The sequence below is a fragment of the Lissotriton vulgaris genome, chromosome 1_2, assembly GCF_964263255.1.
Source record: "Lissotriton vulgaris chromosome 1_2, aLisVul1.2, whole genome shotgun sequence".
Classification (NCBI taxonomy): domain Eukaryota; kingdom Metazoa; phylum Chordata; class Amphibia; order Caudata; family Salamandridae; genus Lissotriton; species Lissotriton vulgaris.
The window spans coordinates 344,274,747-344,295,908 of record NC_141686.1 but is presented as its reverse complement, the minus strand read 5'-3'; the positions used below and the strand labels follow the sequence as shown (position 1 = coordinate 344,295,908).

The following is a 21,162-nucleotide window of genomic DNA, read 5'->3' as shown; positions in this document are numbered from 1 at the left end:
TTTTACCTGATAATCTGTATATATTTCACCGGTAGAGGTCAAAGCAGGGGAGCCAAAACCAACTGACATTAAACTGATTAAATGTGTCTGCAAGAAATTTCAAACTTGTATTAATGTAATCGGTTTCGTGAAAATAAAGACATGTACTACCCATGTCTCATAACTCAAGTCACCTCTGAGTTCTGTCATCTTGCAAAACCACTTGCCCTTCAGCCTCATTCATCTGTTTCACAAGAGAAGTCCTCTGTGACTTGTAATGTTTATAATAAGAGCAGAGGATACGTCATCCTGTTTTTAGGTCTCGTCTAGGCAGCGCTTCCGCTGTCTCTTCGAGACACGCAGTATCTTGGGTAAGAGATTGAAAAAACGCCCCTCTTTTTCACTGGGTCCTATTGCTGTCCTTTAGAAATGCTGTCTTTTCATTGGTGAATACACAGAATAGTCCCTGCTTTTAGAATTTTGTATCCTCCCATAGGACTGGCACTCTTACACATGTTCTTACTGTTCAGGTTATTTATACTTAGACAGAACTCTTTTTTTGACACCCGTACAGGACCCTCAGAGAGCCTCCCCAGGTGTCAGCAGGCGGTATGCTTCCTTGGTGTGTGTTGAGATATATGAAGGGGTCCCAGACCAAACACACAACAAATACTTAATTTTCACCTAATTATTTGGATAGAATCAACACAAAAATAATGGTGGACAGTGTTTTTATTATCACTGCACCAAAAAAACATACATTGGTTATGCATTCGCTAGTATAGTACACAAAATTCAAGTGCGCCCACAGAGGAAGGGGGAAGGAGTGCAAGGGAAGGGGTGTATTTCAATTAGTTAACATCACTAATCAAAAAATCATTAAGCACAAATCCACAACTGAAACCATCATTATCATTGATCCATATGTAGGAGATCAAGAAAAAACACATGTTAAACAGAACATATCACATGAGACAGAAACTCCCGTGATGATTATTATTATCAATCTTGGGTTAAGGAGTTCGTATGAGTAGATGATGGTCTACGTTTCGACCCAAAGGTGTAGGACAATGGATCCTTACTCGCGGGTCTTCATCAGGACGTGTGTGTGTCATGTGAGAACACGTGTGTGTTTGTGCTCCGAGACTTCCACCACGTGTCACTCACCTGAGGGACGGTCACTGCCATGTTTCCTCTCGGTGTCATCATCAGCAGGCCTCAGATCTTCTGTCTCTTTTAATGAAGACACACAGTAGGCAGCCATAGAGTCTGTTAGGAGCACAGCATTAATATTATTATAAAAGTTAAAAATAAACCTAATATAAAAAATAAATAAAAACATTTACCAAATAAATTATTTAAATTAAATGGCTTCTAATTAAATGAATAAGTAATATTTAAAACTAAAAATGCCAGTAGGGGTAGGTTTTTTTAAAGACAATCATTACATCGTTACTTATGAATTAAAACTAATATATTTAAATCAGTTATTTAATAAACATTTAATATGATGAGTTGTTCTGCTAGAACATTTCATTTTATCAGTTCTAGGTTAATAAAAATACATATTGCTCATTCTTTTTTAAAGAACAATACATGTTAATAGTGTTCCTAGCACTTTCCTATGGGGAGATTTCCACCACAGGGGCAAAGACCCCACCTAAGTGTGAAAAGTTACTATTAGGACCAATACCCTTGTAATTGGTTTTGACGAAAGCTTCACCCCTAATTTGAGGGGTGCAGACATGTAAGTGAACGTATAGATGTAAATGACACTCAGGAATGGTGAACCCCAAACAAGTGCAGAGTTGCACCTGGGGCAGGAGTAGATTTACACAAGTGATTGTACCTCTGTGACTTGGCCACTAACTAGGTTTAGTGCACAACAGAAGAGTGTAAGTGAGCTCTTTCACTAATGCTAATGGCCCTTTAATGTCGCTGCCACACCCCTGCAGGGCTCCTTTCTAATCTACACAACGACACCAGGGCTGGACTGCGGCCACTACACCGGCCCAAACCAAGAGAAGGGGGTTCTCAGTGTCCAAGTGTAAGCGCGTAGACCTTATTCGCAGCTCCAGAAACGATCTGTAGGTCACATTGTCATGTTGCACCGGTCAACAATAAAGTCATTTGCGCACTCACTCTACATCTTTGAGGCCTTGTGGCGGTCGACTGGTTCCAGAGGGCAGCGGTTTAAAACAAACTATGAAAGGGAGATCTTCTGGAACGGTGCCGCCAGAACTAAAGCTTGCTATGTTGGAGTGCCTCGGAGTGTGCTATGTTGGACTGCCTCAGCGTCTGCTATGCTGGACTGCCTCAGCATGTGCTATGAGGGCCTGCCTCGGCGTGTGCTATGCTGGACTGCCTCAGCGTGTGCTATGCTGGACTGCCTCAGCGTGTGCTATGAGGGACTGCCTCAGCATGTGCTATGTTGGACTGCCTCATAAAAGGTGCTATGTTGGACTGCCTCATGGAAGGTGCTATGTTGGACTTCCTCATGGAAGGTGCTATGTTGGAGTGCCTCAGCATGTGCTATGTTGGACTGCCTCAGGGAATGCGCTATGTTGGACTGTCTCATAAAAGGTGCTATGTTGGACTTCCTCATGGAAGGTGCTATCTTGGAATGCCTCAGCATGTGCTATGTTGGACTGCCTCAGCATGTGCTATGTTGGACTGCCTCAGCGTGTGCTATGTTGGACTGCCTCAGGGAAGGTGCTATGTTGGACTTCCTCATGGAAGGTGCTATGTTGGAGTGCCTCAGCATGTGCTATGTTGGACTGCCTCAGGGAATGCGCTATTTTGGAGTGCCTCAGCATGTGCTATGTTGGACTGCCTCAGCATGTGCTATGTCGGGCTGCCGCAGCGTATGCTATCTTGGAATGCCTCAGCATGTGCTATGTTGGGCTGCCTCAGCATGTGCTATGTTGGGCTGCCTCAGCATGTGCTATGTTGAGCTGCCTCAGCATGTGCTATGTTGGGCTGCCTCAGGGAAGGTGCTATGTTGAACTGCCTCATGGAAGGTGCTATGTTGGACTGCCTCAGCATGTGCTATGTTGGACTGCCTCATGGAAGGTGCTATGTTGGGCTGCCTCAGCATGTGCTATGTTGGGCTGCCTCAGCATGTGCTATGTTGGGCTGCCTCAGCATGTGCTATGTTGGGCTGCCTCAGCATGTGCTATGTTGGGCTGCCTCAGCATGTGCTATGTTGGGCTGCCTCAGCATGTGCTATGTTGGGCTGCCTCAGCATGTGCTATGTTGGGCTGCCTCAGCATGTGCTATGTTGGGCTGCCTCAGCATGTGCTATATTGAGCTGCCTCAGCATGTGCTATGTTGAGCTGCCTCAGCATGTGCTATGTTGGGCTGCCTCAGCATGTGCTATGTTGGGCTGCCTCAGCGTGTGCTATGTTGGGCTGCCTCAGCATGTGCAATGTCGGGCTGCCTCAGCGTGTGCTATGTTGGACTGTTGCAGTGTGTGCTATGTTGGACTGCCTCTGTGTGTTCTATGCTGGACTGCCTCTGTGTGTTCTATGTTGGACTGCCTCAGTTTGTGCTATGCTGGACTGCCTGAGCGTGTGCTATGTTGGACTGCCTCGGTGTGTGCTATGTTGGAGTGCCTCAGCATGTGCTATGTTGGAGTGCCTCAGCATTTGCTATGTTGGACTGCCTTAGCGTGTGCTATGCTGGAGTGCCTCATGGAACACTCTGTTGGACTGCCGCGTGTGCTATGTTGGACTGCCCCATGGAAGGTGCTATGTTGGAGTGCCTCAGCATGTGCTGTGTCGACTGTCCCACGGGCATGGCTCGACTGTCCCAGGGGTACAACTCGAACAGGCAGTCCCTCATGGAACCCCACAATCGCTTAGGCTGCTGTCTCTATGGCCTAGGATGGTTTGTCCAGTGAAGTCTTGTCGAAGTTGGCAACTTGCTCTTGCAGAGAATCAGACCCCTGTGGTTTGTGGGGGAGATGAGGAGAGACAGAATATACCATCCATGGCGTTTATGGATTGAGTGTAAGTAGCTTTGGAGACCACGAGGCAGACCTACTCTTCTCTCTGACCTTCTGTGTGAGTTTTAAAGATGCCGCACTAGTAATGAAGAGTATTTTAGTAGAGCGACTGCGAATGAGGAATGGAGAAAGGGAGTGCGTGATGTGACCATGTCTAATCCAACAAGATCTGTGTCATCCGCGCCCTTTGTTACTCACTCCAGTATCTCAGACCAGGCCGGAGCTCACGAGGATTACTGACAGAGCCCCATTACCAGGCCTCCAGGTACAACTGGACCTTCACATCTCCGTATCCACGGCACACTCCTCCGGGACGGATCCCCTGGACTTAGTTATGTTATAGGGAATTCATAGGGTGCACAAACCCTCAAAGTTAGCCATAAGCTTGTCTAAACATCCAGGTTTGTAGGAGTTTCCTAAACCCCACTGAACTGGTTGAAGATCTAATGTCAGGGGGAAGAGTGTTCCTGGTGGGGGGGGGGTGGCAATTACGGAAAACCTAACCCCCGCTTTGTATATTTGCATAAACATTCCTGCAGCACCGGTTCTGCCCGATCTATTCCTGAACTTGCAGTTCTCGCACGTCTTCCCACTCCCAGCGCTGGTCCAGTGAGACCGAATCTGTGGGGTCTTCACACCTGCTTCAGTACCCATTGCCCTGTTGGCCTCAGCAGAGCAAACACTGGCAGATCTCCTGGCTTCTGTCCCTCTGGACACTGCTCAGCACACCTCAGGCCACGGTCGGTCGTAGTCGTGAGACCCCCTGTACTGTGCAGACCGCCCTCCACACTCAGGGGCCACATTCTGCTTGCTTTTCAGATCTGTTTGTAATTTGTGCCGCGCCCTACTCACCACTCCACAGAGAGGGTCTTATCTTCGGAGGCTCTTGCAGAGGGACATTACCCTCTCCTAACACCCTGCAGACCACGCCTGATATTCAACTCTTCTCATACTTTGTACATTGCCCTGGACACCACAACGCACCGACTGCCCCATAGGGCCTCGTACTGTGCACGGTGCTCTGCCCATGCACCACGCAGACCTGGTCGGATCTTCAGTTCACTTTCTGTGGTCACTGTGCCCTACACACTACAACGGTTTATCTGGGTAGTAGGGGTGGCGGACATGATCTGCTGAGGCCCCACACACGGGCATGAAACTCGCCCGCTACATCACGCCAAAAACAGGCGATCCAGCGCATGAATGCGGAGAGAGCCTGGAGGTAGAAGCTGAGCCCTGATCTGGTGCGAGCTCTCGAGAAAAAGTGCCTCCATCTATTGCTGACCCTAAAAACAAGATGCCGGCCGTCTACCACCAGAGCCTGGCCCGATCCGCGGAGCCCGCGACTGATCGCGTTGCTCCCGCAGCACAATTTATGGAGAGAAAGACTCCCCCCTGAGGAGCGGTGAGGCAGCGGAGCAACCGTCTGCACCTAAGGAGCAAGTTGCAATGCCTACGGGAAAGAGCGGAGCCGGACTGGCAGCCGCAAACATCCTCTATAGCCCAAGGATTCAGACCCGCACTGGCTGATGGCGCGGCAGCAAGGAGCCATCTTTCCTGCTGAGATCAGTGGGCAAGGGGCACTGGTGATACGGCCTCAACCTGGATTCTGGCACCAGTGATCCCTCACAGACGCCTGACTCCAAAATGGCACCCCCCATACATCGCGGCAGAGTGGAATGTTGCAGCCCATCACTGGAGCACTCTGATAACCATGAGGAGGTAGGCTGCCATACCCAGAGACGTCCGCTGCCCCTAGAGAGGGGCCACCGCATGCCTACATGTGCCCAGACATTGCATCAACTCTGACTATGCCTGGCCTTAAAATGGCGACCCATGCTGGACCTACGTACTGGAAGTCTCCCCCACCCAGAAGCAATCGGTGCGGATAGCACCTTATACAGTGGGAATTGGAGGGGGGGGAGGCATCGTTCGCCCCCTATTCATATTTGCGGACTCTGACCCCTGGGGGTGCCCAGCACAACCTACATTGGGCGGGAGCCTACAATGATCAGCAAGCATTAGTAAGATAGGCCAGAGGGTTGAGCTCATGCTACAGAGACTTGGTGCAATCTCAATGTTTGTACTTATTTAATCAATAAGCGCCATCCCTGGCTTTACACCACAGAGGTTGATAAAATTCCCAGAAACAAGAACTTTTAAAGCATGTAAATAGTGCAAGAGCCTCCCAAAAAATAAATAAATAAATTGTGTAAAGAGTTTAAGCCAAATAACAGGCCAAGCAGCAAATTGGATGCAATATAAGCAGTAAGAAGGCAGCTAGAGGCACGTTAGTGCAAAAGGTATATCATAGGAATGGGTTAAACACGGTTAGTTCTGAGCATCATCCTCTGCACCCAAGAACTGAATATGAAAAACATCTGCATTGCTGATGTGCAGCGTACTATAAACTTCTGTGAATTGTGAAAAATAATTCGAATTACAAACTGTGTGCTTCATGTCCTGGATGGCAAAGCTTCTGGAATGGCCTGTGTAGGTTTTTACCTTAGAGATGGGGCAAACTCATGGCTACAGAGAGAAAACAGTCTGTCCCCCTAACTGATGCGGTCTGTTCCCATTTAGTACTCTTTCTTTCTTTGGCCACTTCATTTGCTCCTATCTCGTCTCACCTGAATCTCTCCCCTTGCCTGCTACACTGCCTAGCCCCCTGTCCTTTTGTGCCCTTTGACTAAGCACTCCTTCTCCCCTTGTTGGGGCAAGTTCCAATATTTATAATCTGGAGTCTCAGCGTACCCGCTGAGAGAGTCCACAGCGCCAAGGGAGCCACTCACAGCTGAGGTATGTTATGGCACCCCTTGCCAAAGCACTCCTTCTTCCCTTTTTGGGGAAGGATCCAGTATGTAGGCCTTGGAATCTCAGAGACCCCTCTGAGAGAACGATTTCTGGTGCCGTTCCTCTGGAAGGGGTTATGTCAGTCACTAGAGAATAGGGACCCACTGTGTCTCACTCGGATGTACAGGGGAAAACCATATTTTGGATTTGAATGCACTCACACACCCTTACAGGTGTCATGCTTAATCATCTGGGCTGCTCCTCGTTGGGACAGCGGTGCAATACCCAACGGGCTCACCTCAAAGGGGGGCACTTTACCGGAGCTCTTTTTCCAACAGCCATTTGGTGAAGTGCGGGTATGGGGCCAGAAAAAGTGTGTAGCTGATAGGGAGTTAAAAATGGGGCTGGGAGTACATGGAAAATACTTTTATTCTGGGGGTCTCCTGCCTCAGTTAAAAGCAGTGTTGCTATGTCAGTTATTGAAAATTATTGGACGGTCAACATGTTTCTCGGGTATGTGTCAATTGACTCGCGATTGAAAATGAACTATCTACACTAAGATGTATATGTGTTATTTATTAGCTGGTGTGTTCATCAGGGATACAATTAGAACATTTCTAAAGTGTGAATGTACCTGTGATACACTGCCTAACAGTATCAAGTATCCAGGCATCAACAGTACCCGGCAGTCAACACATCAGGCTAGTCCTCCCACATATGTAGAGGTTTTGCAGACCTGTGTGGCTCCTGGTGACCTACCCACACTGCCGAATCCCCTGTAAATCCAAGTGAGACACAGTGGGTCCCTATTCTTTAGTGACTGTCAAAACCCCTTCCAGAGGAACAGCACCACAAATCTTTCTTTGACGGTTTGATTGGGGCACCTGGTTGTGCTGGACTTCCCACTTCTGATAAGTGGAAATAGCCCCTTTCCACCCCCCCTTCTTTGATAATAACCCCTCTGAGAGAGTCCACTGCTTAAAGCGAGCTTCTTGCAACAGAGATGGGGAAATGATACCTTTTCTCTTGGGATCACAGCTTACTGGACTTTAGACGCAGCTTTGACTCGTCAACCGGTTTGTGTCCCCATCACCCTCCTCTCCTCTTGCCATGCTGTGTCTTTCCCTCCTCCACTCGGTCTTCTTCCCCTGCTCATACCCCCTACCCTGAATCTCTCCCCTTTCCTACTTTTCCCTTACGTATATATCCTTTTTGTTTGTCTCGACCTTACATGTAACTATGTTTGCCAAGGGAGGAGGAGCTACGTCAGCAAATAAGATGGCTGCTTAGGCTCCCGGCTCCGCCGACCTCCGTAACCTGCCACGATATCCTGTATATTATCCTGACTTTACGCCTTGTCTCTGTGTGTATGAACTGTTCCGCACTCCGATGGTGAAATCCGGAAACTTTTATCGGCTTGTTTGACGAAGTTTCATCGAGTTGAAGTTTGCGGCCTGCTCCAGCAGTGAAGCCAGGGCCTGGAGTACTTTCACGGCCAGGCTGTAGTGCAACAACATCGGCCAGGAGAATCAGGCTGGGTCCGGTCAACCGGAGTGGATGCTTTGTTTAAGCCCTAATTTGGCGGCGATCATTTTCATTGCTCAGCATCGATGGAGGAGTGATTCTGCTTGCTGCTGGCTGCGGGTGGGGGCCCCCCTCCCACGGACCCGGTTTGCGCCCGCCGGGGTTCGGGGTCTCTGGCCTGCGGCCTTAAACGGGTAGACCGTGGCTGCAAACAAAGACTGTTCACCCTTCGCATTTGCACGTTCGTAATCCTGTTTGTCCCCCCCGAGGATGCCAGATTCACCCGGGGAGGTGGTTGTGATTGATATCGGACATGAGAATATGGATCGAACGGAGCATGAGCCATCGCTGAGGTCAATACTGGCAGAACTTTGGGCATGTCGCTCACATGTGGATACTTTTTTTTTTTTTTTTTAATTTTTGTAAGACCTTTATTGATAGAAAATCGCAAATACAACAAATCAAAGAGCCCAAGGGCTCACAGATACAATACGTTGCAACACAGGAAGCGCAAAGGATCTAGTCCAGGAGTATTAAGGTCTAATTTTAAGGTTTTTGTTCCGAAGGATAGACAGAAGCAGGATATCATAGCACAACAGGTTGATCCGGCCCATTACGATCAGGATAGACAAATGCACAATGCAACAAAAATGCCAGAATCGCTGCGCATCACCTAGAAGATAAACGTCTAAACCCAGAAGAAAGAAAAAGAAAAAGAACAGAAGGCCCATAGAACCAAAAATAAAAACAAACCCCCCCCCCCCGTCCACCCCCCACCCTGCACCCCTGCAGATGGCTACGGCCTAACCCCCCCTAGCAGTGTGCCTGTCGCCCAATAAAAGGAGTCCCGAAATATAGAGAGTAAGAAAAGAATCCTAATCTAAAACTCTCAATAAAGAAAGAAAGGCGGGGAGGAGTCCACCACCCGTCCCTCGGCTCCACCCTCCCGTAAGGCCAATAACAGCACACAGCATGGCGTCCGGCGGCGGCAAGCATTACAAGCAAAAGAAGTTGAAAGCACAAAAGCAGCCCACAGCGTAAGGAAGGGTAGCAATTCACATCCCACATGTCAGTCCCCCGGTATAACCCCCCGTAGTTTCAATAGTAGCGTAAAGGCCGGTGACAAGAAACATTACTAGCAAGGCAATTTACAAAGCACGAAACCGGCACATTGCACAATCAGAGAAATCAGAACATCGCATATCTGGCTCGGTCAGCAACGAGGAACCCATCAGTCAATACTGTCCCGTTTTGGCTCGTTCACCACAGCTTACCAAAGTGTCCCAAAAGAACGTGAACAGCAACCCAAAAATGTCAAATCGGTTCAACCACCCAATCCCACACTCCACCAAGGCGAGGACACTGAGGGCCAACGGTTCCACAAAGGAGTGCACAACCCCCCTAGGAGACTTCGGGGCCGAGCGGGGGAGGAGAGTCTCGATGTCCAGCTCCTGTTGGAGCGAGCTCCGGGTTTCAAGGGGCAAGGCACTGGGAGAAGACTCACGTCTCAATCGCAAGCCACGGGTCAGGCAACGGTCCAGGCTGGCGTCGTTCATTGCAAGGGCCTCCCCTGATACTGAAGTCTCAATGCAACCACTGTGATGCGGGGCCGCCATCTTGTGGTAGTCGGTCCCATGGAGAAGCGCTGCACTGTGGTCCAGCAGGTCCGCCATGTTTGAGCACCCCGGTGCAAGCAGTATACCGTCAACCTTGCCAATCAGGGTGAGCACGGAGAAGGTAATTTCTTGACAAAAGGAGACAATGGCCGCCATTAGAGCACCATAGTCTTGGGTGCCCCCACGCTCACAGCCACTCGCATCCCCCAGTTCTTCGCATCCGTGTCCACTCGCCAGCCCCGAATCCTCAGGATTGTGTGCCATTATTCCCTGCACATGGAAGCCCTCCAAACCAGGGACCGGTCGCTCGCAACACGCAGGAGGGCTATGCCCAGATACAGTGGCAAGCAGACACCAGGAAGCAACAGTTGACGACATCACACAAGCCAGTCGTTCCGCTTGGAGTCGGTGGGGTAGATAGATAGGAGACCTATCGCTGGCAGCAGGGCAGCAGTAGGGCAAACAATCGGCCATGAACGATAAGGGTTCCCGCAATTAGGAAGACTCCAGACACAGGCGCCGGGCACAACCAACCCTTTACCTGCAGTCCGATGAAGCGGGAGGCCCAGAACCGACCGTGAGTTCCTCAAGTGATCCGGCCGGCGAGGTACAGCTGCCGACGTCCGATATTATTCACTCCACCGCCGGCGCCAACATCTACTCGAGGCCCCGGTCTGAGGACTGCCGCAGGCCTCGAACTTCAATTGAGCATTTCTCCCGGTTGTAGAGGAGCGCGGTCTCCAGGATTTCCCCATTAGCCGCCGGGGCATTTCGGCTACCGCATCGTGCCGATTGAGCGCAGGATCGGTGACAGGATAGGCGCGATGAGAGAATCGATCGGCGGAGCCGAGGGACTACACGTCCGACCCGGTCGCCATCTTGGCTCCTCCCCGAGGATGTGGATACTTTGTTGAGCAAATTGGACACGCGCCTATCTGAGATGCTCCTGGTGGAACCGGACCCGGCCTCACTGTTGGAACAGGAATCTGCAGCCATTCAAAACGCGGCCATTTTGACTCTGTGCGAGAACCCCGTGAGGAAACAAGTATTGGAACCATCGGACGGTGCCCTGGGAGACTGTGTTCCCGAGGATGTCATGGTATTGCTGAACCTTCCACCACTACCGGCTTTGGAGATATCGTCAGGCGTTCCCTTCCAGGAGACTTTTGTTTGTGACTTTCCATTCATTTTGTGGACATCTTCTCCTTTCCTGGTGACGCTACGACTCCTGTGCAAGATACATTGGGACTGTTCATCTAGGAGGGAGTTGTTCTGCGTCTACAGTTCCTGTGGACTCACTGCCTGCCAGTAGCCATGGACTGCCTTCTGATGACTCTCTTCTACTTTATTGCTTCTCTGTGTGCCTTTGGGTCTCGCTGGGGGGGGGGGTCGTGTTCTCGCTCGGAAGGGCCAAGGTTAAGATCGACTGGGTCGGGAAGGGTTGTAGTGGCTTTCATAAGTGTTGGACCTGCAACTGTTTGCTCTAAGAGGCTGGGCGGTGTCTCACGGTACCCTCTAATTTTTTTCTATATTGATGTCATAAGTTTGTATTTTAGTGATAGGGGGTGGCTGTTTCAGGCGGGGGTCTAAAGGGGCTGGGAGCACACATGGATATGCCATCCTCTGTTCTTTTTCCTACCTTTGGGGTTTTAGTTATTAGGGGCGACAGGCACGCTGCTAGTGGGGTCAGGCTGTAGCCATTTGCAGGGGTGCAGGGTGGGGGGCTGGAGGGGGTTTTTTATTTTGCCTTTTTTATTTTTTATGGCCTTTCTTTTCCTTCTCTTTCTTTCTTTAAAGGATCAGTATAGCTACGAATCATTTGGATTCTTATCGTGTGCTCGTATTTGGTGCTTATGCTTTTATGAACTCCTGATTTCTGGGTGGGCAGGCCCGAGTACTGGCGCAACATTGAATGTATATTGTGTTGTCGCTTGTACCGATCTATATGCTTTGGCGCAAATGCTCCATTATAGCGGTTATTACATGCATATCATGTCTCTTACCCTGACCCCGCATTCTTCTGTTTGATTGTATGGCACCTGATCCTCTCTTATATAATATAAAATGAAACCTCTGTCTCATCCTGGAACCCAGTTGTGCATTCTAATACAAGTTTTATCCTGAATCGCTGCCGGACCTCTGGGTTGTCGGCTGATGAGCTGTGTCGTACTGTGATATCGGCGATTTTAATTTGTCTAGCGGCCGGCCCCCGCGGTTGTAGGCCCATGCTTGTATTTTTATTGAATGCTAAAATAAAGGTTTTTCAACAAAAAAGAAAAAAAATGTTTGCCAAGCTCTAATAACAGTGTAAGCTTTGTAACGATGTAACCTGCAACTATAGTCTGACACTCATGTAAAGCGCTCGGATACCTTTGGGTCTAGCCAGCGCTATATAAACCCTTTAAAATAAATAAATACATAAAATAAACAAACACCTAAGACACAGACACCACAGCACAGTGTTTGCCTTGTGCCGTAGGGCCCTGTACTCTGCACATTGCTCTGCTCCACAGCTCAACACAGTTGGTCTTGTCTTCAGACACCCATATACTGGGCACATGGCCATGCCTCAGCAGTACTGCCTGTCATTAAAGTATCTGTTATGCCCTGCATATCCACTCTACTTGCATAGAGGCATGGAGTACTTTGGCGTTGGAGCATTGGATTGAACTGTTGAGGTGAGCCGTTTTTGTCTATTATTATTGGCATCATTTGAGCCACCTTTGAGCCAGCGCCAGTTCAACTGCTTCACTCTTTTTCAAAAGAGTGGCACGTGTCACCTCCAGTGCGCGCACCTACTTGCATAGTGACGTGGGCAGCTCTTCTGTGACTGCTCCATTTCCAGCTCTACACGTACCTCTGGCGATGCCTCGTGACGTTTTGGCGCACGGTGATGTCGGGAGCCATCCAGCGGGGCGTCACCAGTGCGTGCTGCCATCTTGCAGTTGGAGCGATCGATGTCTATTCCTGCAGCTTAAAGGCTTCATTGTCCCTGTTTTGCCAGCCACGTTGTCGTTTAAATAAAGTTTATTGATGCTTGAGCCTGTGCTGGTACGTTGCTGTGGAGAATCATCTCTTCGGGTTTGCAAATGGTTTGTCATACCCCGTTTATTGGGTCTGTTCCAATTAATATTACATGTAACCCTTACACTGGGTTGGTTTTGGTTCATGGGTACGGTTCCCTTACACTGGGTTGGTTTTGCTTCATGGGTACGGTTCCCCCACACAGGGTGTGTTTTCATTGTTTATGGTCTCATATACATGGTTAAAGTCTTAGACCCCTACAGGTGGGTTGACTTTATGAGTCATAGTCCCAAGTGTTTGTCCCTCATATGAGGGGTCGAAGATGGGTTTTTAGCTCCATCTTCGCAACGTACGTAGGTTTCCTTACGAGTGGAATTTCGTCCACTCATTTGTTCCCTTGCAGTAAGGATCGGAGTTGCAGGGTGAAATTTTGCCCTCTGCCATTTGCAACGTCGTTTTCACATTTTATTTTATTGGGCGAGGATGGGTTATTTTACTCTTTATTGGTTGGAAGGTATCCATTCGTTCTGTTTCAAGTGGCACTGACCTCTCGTGATGTTTACATAATTGCACATCCCTGGGTTTTGACCTATTTATTGCCTTTGTAATTTTTCTTGTGTATAGTTTTTCTGTTAATTTTTACTTGTTTTTGCAACTTTCGTTTTTCATTTTAAAAGGAGGGGGGGTGTTATGCCCGCATAATTTACCCATATTCTGAAGTTCACCAATCTTCCTGCTGCTCGGCCAGAATGTGTGTTTAGTGTCGAATGTTGGAAATTCAGTGATGCACGGAACGTTGGCTGTCTGTGTCAGTGAGGAATGAGCATTAGAGATGGACTGAGCCGCAGGCAGGCTGCTGCTGGTGGGGTTGCTGTTACATGGAAGGAAGGGATGATACAGGCAGACCTACAGCACCATCACCAGTTTACCTGGATTATCTATCTGATGTACTTGGACCAGCCACTGAATAAAGGTACATATGAACTCCTCTTGGCTACCAGCGTCTACTTGTGTCACAGGGTACAATAGTATCCTTGTACACTATGGGTTCCTGCAGACCCCACAACACACAGACTATCTTGTTCTCAGAGGATCTGGTCTCGTCCATACTTTCCCACTCCAACACTATGACCAGTTTGGCTATAAAGATGAACGTGCACTGAGCACGTTGCCAGGCCGAGAACAGAGCCAAAGACATTTCCTGGTTTCAGACCCCCTTGTACAGTGGACAATGCCCGAAACCACTCCACAACCACTGCCCCTTCTTAATTTCCAGGACCCTCGCACTGGACTTATTGTCCTACACACCATCACACAGGCACTGGCTTGTACTCAGAGGTTCTTGTAGGGTGCGCATTGCCTGTCCCAGCACCCGCAGACCATGCCTTGCACCTACAGACCACCATGAAGTGTGCACATTAACCAACAAACCACCACCACACAGCCATGCACCCTTCTGCGTACACACAGACTGAGAAACAAATACCTGGCATGGCTGGTAGTAGATCCGATTCCAGACTTCTTCTCTCCAATGAGCCTGTGAGAGCAGTCCCACCTGCACGGAGAGTGTCCTGCCCGAGGCATGATGTGGGCACGGATGGACTGTGTGCATCAGTACATGGTGACACTACCTTGTAATCCACATCTGCCTCCTCGGCTTCAGGACGCACCGACGGCGTGCGTTGGTCCCACTGTGGGCCACGGTCACCAACGGGCAATGGTTCTGGCTTTAGGTGTTCATCTGGTTCCTTCCCATCTGGAAGCACTCGTTGCAAGCTGTGGTGCTGCTGTGGTTCATGCCCTGGTTCCTTGCATGTGTGCCGCTGCAGTCCCTGTCCAGCTGGAAGCACTCGTTGCATGCGGAGGTCTTGCCCCCCCAGCTGACCTGGTTGTAGGCACAGGTCCTCCTGCTGGTCCAGCCGAGTCTGAAAGACGGGCCCTGGTCGTTGGTCCTTCTGCGAGTCATGCACCCCTGGAGATGGTGGCTTCATGAAATGGCTGTCTTGTGGGTCCCAACTATCAACAGACAATGGCTCTTGCTTCAAGGGTTCATCTAACTCCGGCTCACTTGAAAACACTGGTGGTAAGCAGGGGACCCGCGTTGGGTCATGATTATTAGGAAAGAATGCTTGTAGACTCGGGCCAGGCTCCCCTGGGCTCGCTGGACGAGAGGTTGGGGAGGACCTGGTGAAGCTACAATCTCCGATGCCTGCTGGACTCACCGCCTCCAAAGACACTGCACCGCCTTCTAGGAAATCTCGACCCTTTTCTACCCAGATCTTTTCCATAAGATGTGCAACTTGAGAAGGGACCTCTCCCACTGAATCCTGCAAGTTATCGAGTTTGGCTTCCAGCCGCTCTAGCATGGCTAACACGACCAGAGTGGGGGAGTGCCCCATATGGGACTCTGGATTTGGACGACTGTGCGCATCGGAGGTCATGTTAGGAGGTGTGCGGGTCCTGCTGACAGTTGTGCTGTAGTTGTTCACATCCTTCTCCAAAGCATTTATGAGGATGCTTTCATGGCAGGACCCAAAAATCAGAGTGTCTGACATTGGTAGCTTTCCAAACTCTTCATGGGCGGTCCATCCACAGATCTGGGACCCCAGGTTCTTTGCGCCACCAGGCCTGTGGAGATCTTGAGGTCGTGGTCTTGCAGCGGAGAAGTTATGACTTGGAAAGGCTGCAAGTGTTGCTCTTAGACCTTCAGGGGAATTTGGGACTTTTTCGTCCCTTTCTGAAGCCTGCGCTCTCCACATTCTGAATGTTGAAGGTCTGCGTCCCAGTGTCTGCAAAGGGGATGAAAAAAGAACAGAAACATTTTAAAACGAGACAATGAAGGCAAAATGTTGCATCCAGTCTAATGCGGCTCCTTAAGTTCTACACTTAAGTGTTTTGTAAAAATAATGACTGATTACTTTGTGTTTCAAACGTAGAACAGATTAAGAGTGGAAGCACCTGCTCTCGAACAACAACCTCTCAGAGATACCATTGGCAGAAACCAGAATGGTGGGGCCAAACATGTCGACCTACTTTAAAGAGGAGTCTGGACAGACGAGAGAGCAGACAGGTAGTGAGAGAATCTAAACAGGTAACTGGAAGAACTTGTGATGGGCAGGCGTCATTGGAATGCCGACTCGTCTAGGTTTAGAGGGGCTTGTGGTGGCACTGTGAATTAGCTGGCCTAAAGGACAACACATCCAGAGGGGGTGCATGGAATCAGTCAGGCACCATCCCAACAGTTATGCCGTCCACAAACATGCAGTCCCTACCGTAGTAGGAATCCAGGCCCCGGCGTGCCTGATGTTGGGCGGGACTTCCTGTTTGCGAGGGAAGTCCCGCCCGCTGCTGTGCCGTGATTGGCTGCCTGCCTGGCTGGAAGGGGAAACAGAGTCCTCCCGCGGCCCGGGGCTCCTGTGAGCTTGGGAGAGCCCCGGGGCCGCCTCACCCTGAGTCCCGGTCCCGAGATGGGGGACAGGGTTAACATAGGCGCTGACGGGCGGGGCTCCCAGGGGTCGGGAGAGCCCCGCTACCGCCGCCGAGAAGGAGAAGCAGCTGCCGCCGCAGGAAGAGCCGGTGAGTGCCAGCGTGATGCAAGGGGGGTGTCGGGGCACATTGCCGGTGCCCGACCCCCCAGGTGGTGCAAGCCTTCTTGTGTGGGCGCTGAGAGGCCCCAGCGGCCTCAGTGTTTAGAGCCCCAGAGGCTCCGGGGGCATTTTGTGTATTTCAAGTCCCCCCCACGGGGGACTCCAACGAAGGGGCCAAAGTTGTTGATGAGCCCCGAGAGGCTCCAGAGCACTCCAGTCGTTTTGAGAGCCCAGAGAGGCTCAAGGGGGCATTCGTCAGGCGTGGTAGAGCGGCCCCAGAAGGCACACAGCTGCCCAGCACTTAGTGGGCAGCTGCTACGTTTAGGCCCCCCTGACTTTGGGACACAGTGTGTCCTAGCCCCAACAAAGCCAGTTGGCCTAGGGACGGTCACAAGTGGTGACTTAGGTGAGATCTGCACAAGTGTTCTTGTTCTTACACCTCTGAATGTGTTGGTTTATGCATCATGTGTTTCCCTGTGCTGCACCTCTGAATGTGTTTTGATGCGTCATGTGCCTTGTTCCTTACACCTCTGAATGTTTTTAGGCATCATGTGTTTTCCTTCCTTACACCGCTGAATGCATGGTTATGCATCATGTGTTTTCCTTCCCTACACCTCTGAATGTGTTGTTTATGCATCATGTGTTCTACTGTGCTGCCCCTTTGAATGTGTTTTTATGCGTCATGTGCCTTCTTCTCACACCGCTGAATGTAGGTTCTGCATCATGTGTTTTCCTTCCCTACACCTCGAATGTGTTGTGATGCATCATGTGCAATATGCCTATACCCCTACATGTATGGTGATACTTAGGTAGTTCTTCTTGCTAGTACAGTTATTGCTAGTGAGGGCCTGGTTCCCTGCGTAATATTTTCCTAAGGTGGTTAGGGTTGCGTAGGTGGTACTTACCGGTTACCAGTGAGTACTGGTTGTGTGCTATTTTGTGCTACAGTGATTGTCTATTCTATATTCTAAGTGCTAGTTCTAAAAGTGCTGATTCCTGACAGTGGTCCATGTGGCCCTGTCCCATGTACATATAATCCCCTGTAAATTCTGCCCGCGCCTGTTGGCACATTGTAAAGTGTGTGTTTTTATCTAATGTGTTTTGGTGTAATACAAAGGCTAATTTTATATATAACCTTGTGTGGAGTTTCTTTTGTGGTGGGCCTTGGGTGTTGTTGCTGGGTGCGCACGCAAACACTTAACCTACATAGCCTCCGAGTTTAGCCTTGCTGCTCGTGTCACGTTACCTAGAGGGTGAGCTGGGGTTATCTTTGGCGTGTAACTCCCTTGCCCTGACTTGGAGTGGTGGTCTCTGACTGACCTTGGCGCAAGCCTTGGCCAGCCAGAGATACCATTTCTAACAATTACAATAACCAATTATGATTCTAAATGGATCTGTAGAATTCATGTTTACAGCATTGGCCTCCGGCTCCTTGGTAGATACCTCGTCCGAGATATCATATTTGATTAACAATTGGGACCGGCTAATCAGCATGGATTTCTGTCTCGCTCTGTCAATGATCTTTCTCGAGTAACCTCTTTCTAAAAACCTCTCTGTGCTGCTACCTGTGCCTCGTGTAACTCTGTATCATTACTGCACAGTCTCCTTAGGTGAATCATTTCACCACACCACCTTACCTAGGCTGCAGGTGCAGACCTGTGGTGACAGTCTGGAGGTCCAACCAGGGGTGGCATAAAACATGCTGCAGCCCCTGGAAGGCCTAGGGTGCACCTATGCCCTGGGTACACGATACAGGGGCTGACAAGAGTGACCCTGTAACCAATCTGTTATGTACCTAAAGTACATGGTATCAATTTAGAGAGAGAACAGCTAGGCTGTTGGCCTGATTAGCAGGTCCACAGCCATATTACAGTCGAAAAAACAGTGAAACACAGCAAAAAGTGGGGGTAAACATAGGAGGCAGACCCTACTCTCCTACAATAACTGTTGCCCATGGCTGTCTTGGGATCCAGTGGCCCCATAATGTCCATCCCTACCCTTTCAAAGGGTGCCCCAGCAACAGGGAATGGTTGGAGAGGAGCTTTGATGTTCCTCCCACTCTTGCCACTTGCGGAATCCACAGGTCGACTCTACAGACACACTACAACCCCGCCTGTGCTACTGCTGAATCTACAGGTACACGCTACAGACACCATACAACCCCGCCTGTGCTACTGCTGAATCTACAGGTACACGCTACAGACACCGTACAACCCCGCCTGAGCTACTGCTGAATCTACAGGTACACTCTACAGACACCCTACAACCTTGCCTGTGATACTGCTGAGTCTACAGGTGGACTCTACAGACACCCTGCAACCCGCCTGCGCTACTGGTGGATCTACAGGTAGACTCTACAGACAGCCTACAACCCCGTCTGAGCTACTGCGGAATCCACAAGTAGACTCTACATACACCCTACAACTCCGTCTGAGCTACTGCGGAATCCACAGGTAGACTCTACAGACAGCCTACAACCTTGCCTGTGATACTGCTGAATCTACAGGTAGACTCTACAGACACCCTACAACCCGCCTGAGCTACTGCTGAATCTACAGGTACACTCTACAGACAGCCTACAACCTTGCCTGTGATACTGCTGAATCCACAGGTAGACTCTACACACAGCCTACAACCCGCCTGAGCTACTGCTGAATCTACAGGTACACTCTACAGACAGCCTACAACCTTGCCTGTGATACTGCTGACTCTACAGGTAGACTCTACAGACACCCTACAACCCGCCTGAGCTACTGCTGAATCTACAGGTACACTCTACAGACACACTACAATCCTGCCTGTGCTACTGCTGAATCTACAGGTAGACTCTACAGACACCCTACAACCCGCCTGAGCTACTGCTGAATCTACAGGTACACTCCACAGACACTACAACCCAGCCTGAGCTACTGCTGAATCTACAGGTACACTCTACAGACACACTACAACCCAGCCTGAGCTACTGCTGAATCTAGAGGTACACTCTACAGACCCCCTACAACTCCGCCGGAGCTACTGCGGAATCCACAGGTACACTCTACAGACAGCCTACAACCCCGCCTGAGCTACTGCTGAATCTACAGGTAGACTCTACAGACACCCTACAACCCGCCTGAGCTACTGCTGAATCTACAGGTACACTCTACAGACAGCCTACAACCTTGCCTGTGATACTGCTGAATCCACAGGTAGACTCTACACACAGCCTACAACCCGCCTGAGCTACTGCTGAATCTACAGGTACACTCTACAGACAGCCTACAACCTTGCCTGTGATACTGCTGAATCTACAGGTAGACTCTACAGACACCCTACAACCCGCCTGAGCTACTGCTGAATCTACAGGTACACTCTACAGACACACTACAATCCTGCCTGTGCTACTGCTGAATCTACAGGTAGACTCTACAGACACCCTACAACCCGCCTGAGCTACTGCTGAATCTACAGGTACACTCTACAGACACACTACAACCCAGCCTGAGCTACTGCTGAATCTACAGGTACACTCTACAGACACACTACAACCCAGCCTGAGCTACTGCTGAATCTAGAGGTACACTCTACAGACCCCCTACAACTCCGCCAGAGCTACTGCGGAATCCACAGGTACACACTACAGACCCCCTACAACCCTACCTGAGCTACTGCTGAATCTACAGGTAGACTCTACAGACACCCTACAACCCCGCCTATGCTACTGCTGAATCTACAGGTAGACTCTACAGACAGCCTACAACCCCCCATGCTACTGCTGAATCTACAGGAGCACTCTACAGACACACTACAACCCCGCCTGAGCTACTGCTGAATCCACAGGTACACTCTACAGACAGCCTACAACCCCGCCTGAGCTACTGCTGAATCCACAGGTGCACTCTACAGACACCCTACAACCCGCCTGAGCTACTGCTGAATCTACAGGTACACTCTACAGACACACTACAACCCAGCCTGAGCTACTGCTGAATCTACAGGTACACTCTACAGACACACTACAATCCTGCCTGTGCTACTGCTGAATCTACAGGTAGACTCTACAGACACCCTACAACCCGCCTGAGCTACTGCTGAATCTACAGGTACACTCTACAGACCCCCTACAACTCTGCCTGAGCTACTGCTGAATCTACAGGTAGACTCTACAGACACCCTACAACCCGCCTGAGCTACTGCTGAATCTACAGGTAGACTCTACAGACAGCCTACAACCTTGCCTGTGATACTGCTGAATCCACAGGTAGACTCTACACACAGCCTACAACCCGCCTGAGCTACTGCTGAATCTACAGGTACACTCTACAGACAGCCTACAACCTTGCCTGTGATACTGCTGAATCTACAGGTAGACTCTACAGACACCCTACAACCCGCCTGAGCTACTGCTGAATCTACAGGTACACTCTACAGACACACTACAACCCAGCCTGAGCTACTGCTGAATCTACAGGTACACTCTACAGACACACTACAATCCTGCCTGTGCTACTGCTGAATCTACAGGTAGACTCTACAGACACCCTACAACCCGCCTGAGCTACTGCTGAATCTACAGGTACACTCTACAGACACACTACAACCCAGCCTGAGCTACTGCTGAATCTACAGGTACACTCTACAGACACACTACAAC

General features: G+C 49.9%; 1 protein-coding gene across 2 annotated transcripts in view; it reads right to left on the bottom strand.

The window, feature by feature from the left end:
* Positions 1-21,162, bottom strand: part of LOC147736734 (uncharacterized) — a 34,969-nt gene that overhangs the window by 6,834 nt on the left and 6,973 nt on the right. For both annotated transcript variants that reach the window (XM_086953445.1, XM_086953444.1), the window contains exons 2-3: positions 14,429-15,731; positions 1,147-1,248 (exon numbers count right to left, since the gene is read on the bottom strand). In XM_086953445.1, the coding sequence (XP_086809571.1) occupies positions 1,147-1,248; positions 14,429-15,701 (1,375 nt within the window). In that variant the 5' untranslated portion in view covers positions 15,702-15,731. The remainder of the gene's footprint in view (positions 1-1,146; positions 1,249-14,428; positions 15,732-21,162) is intronic.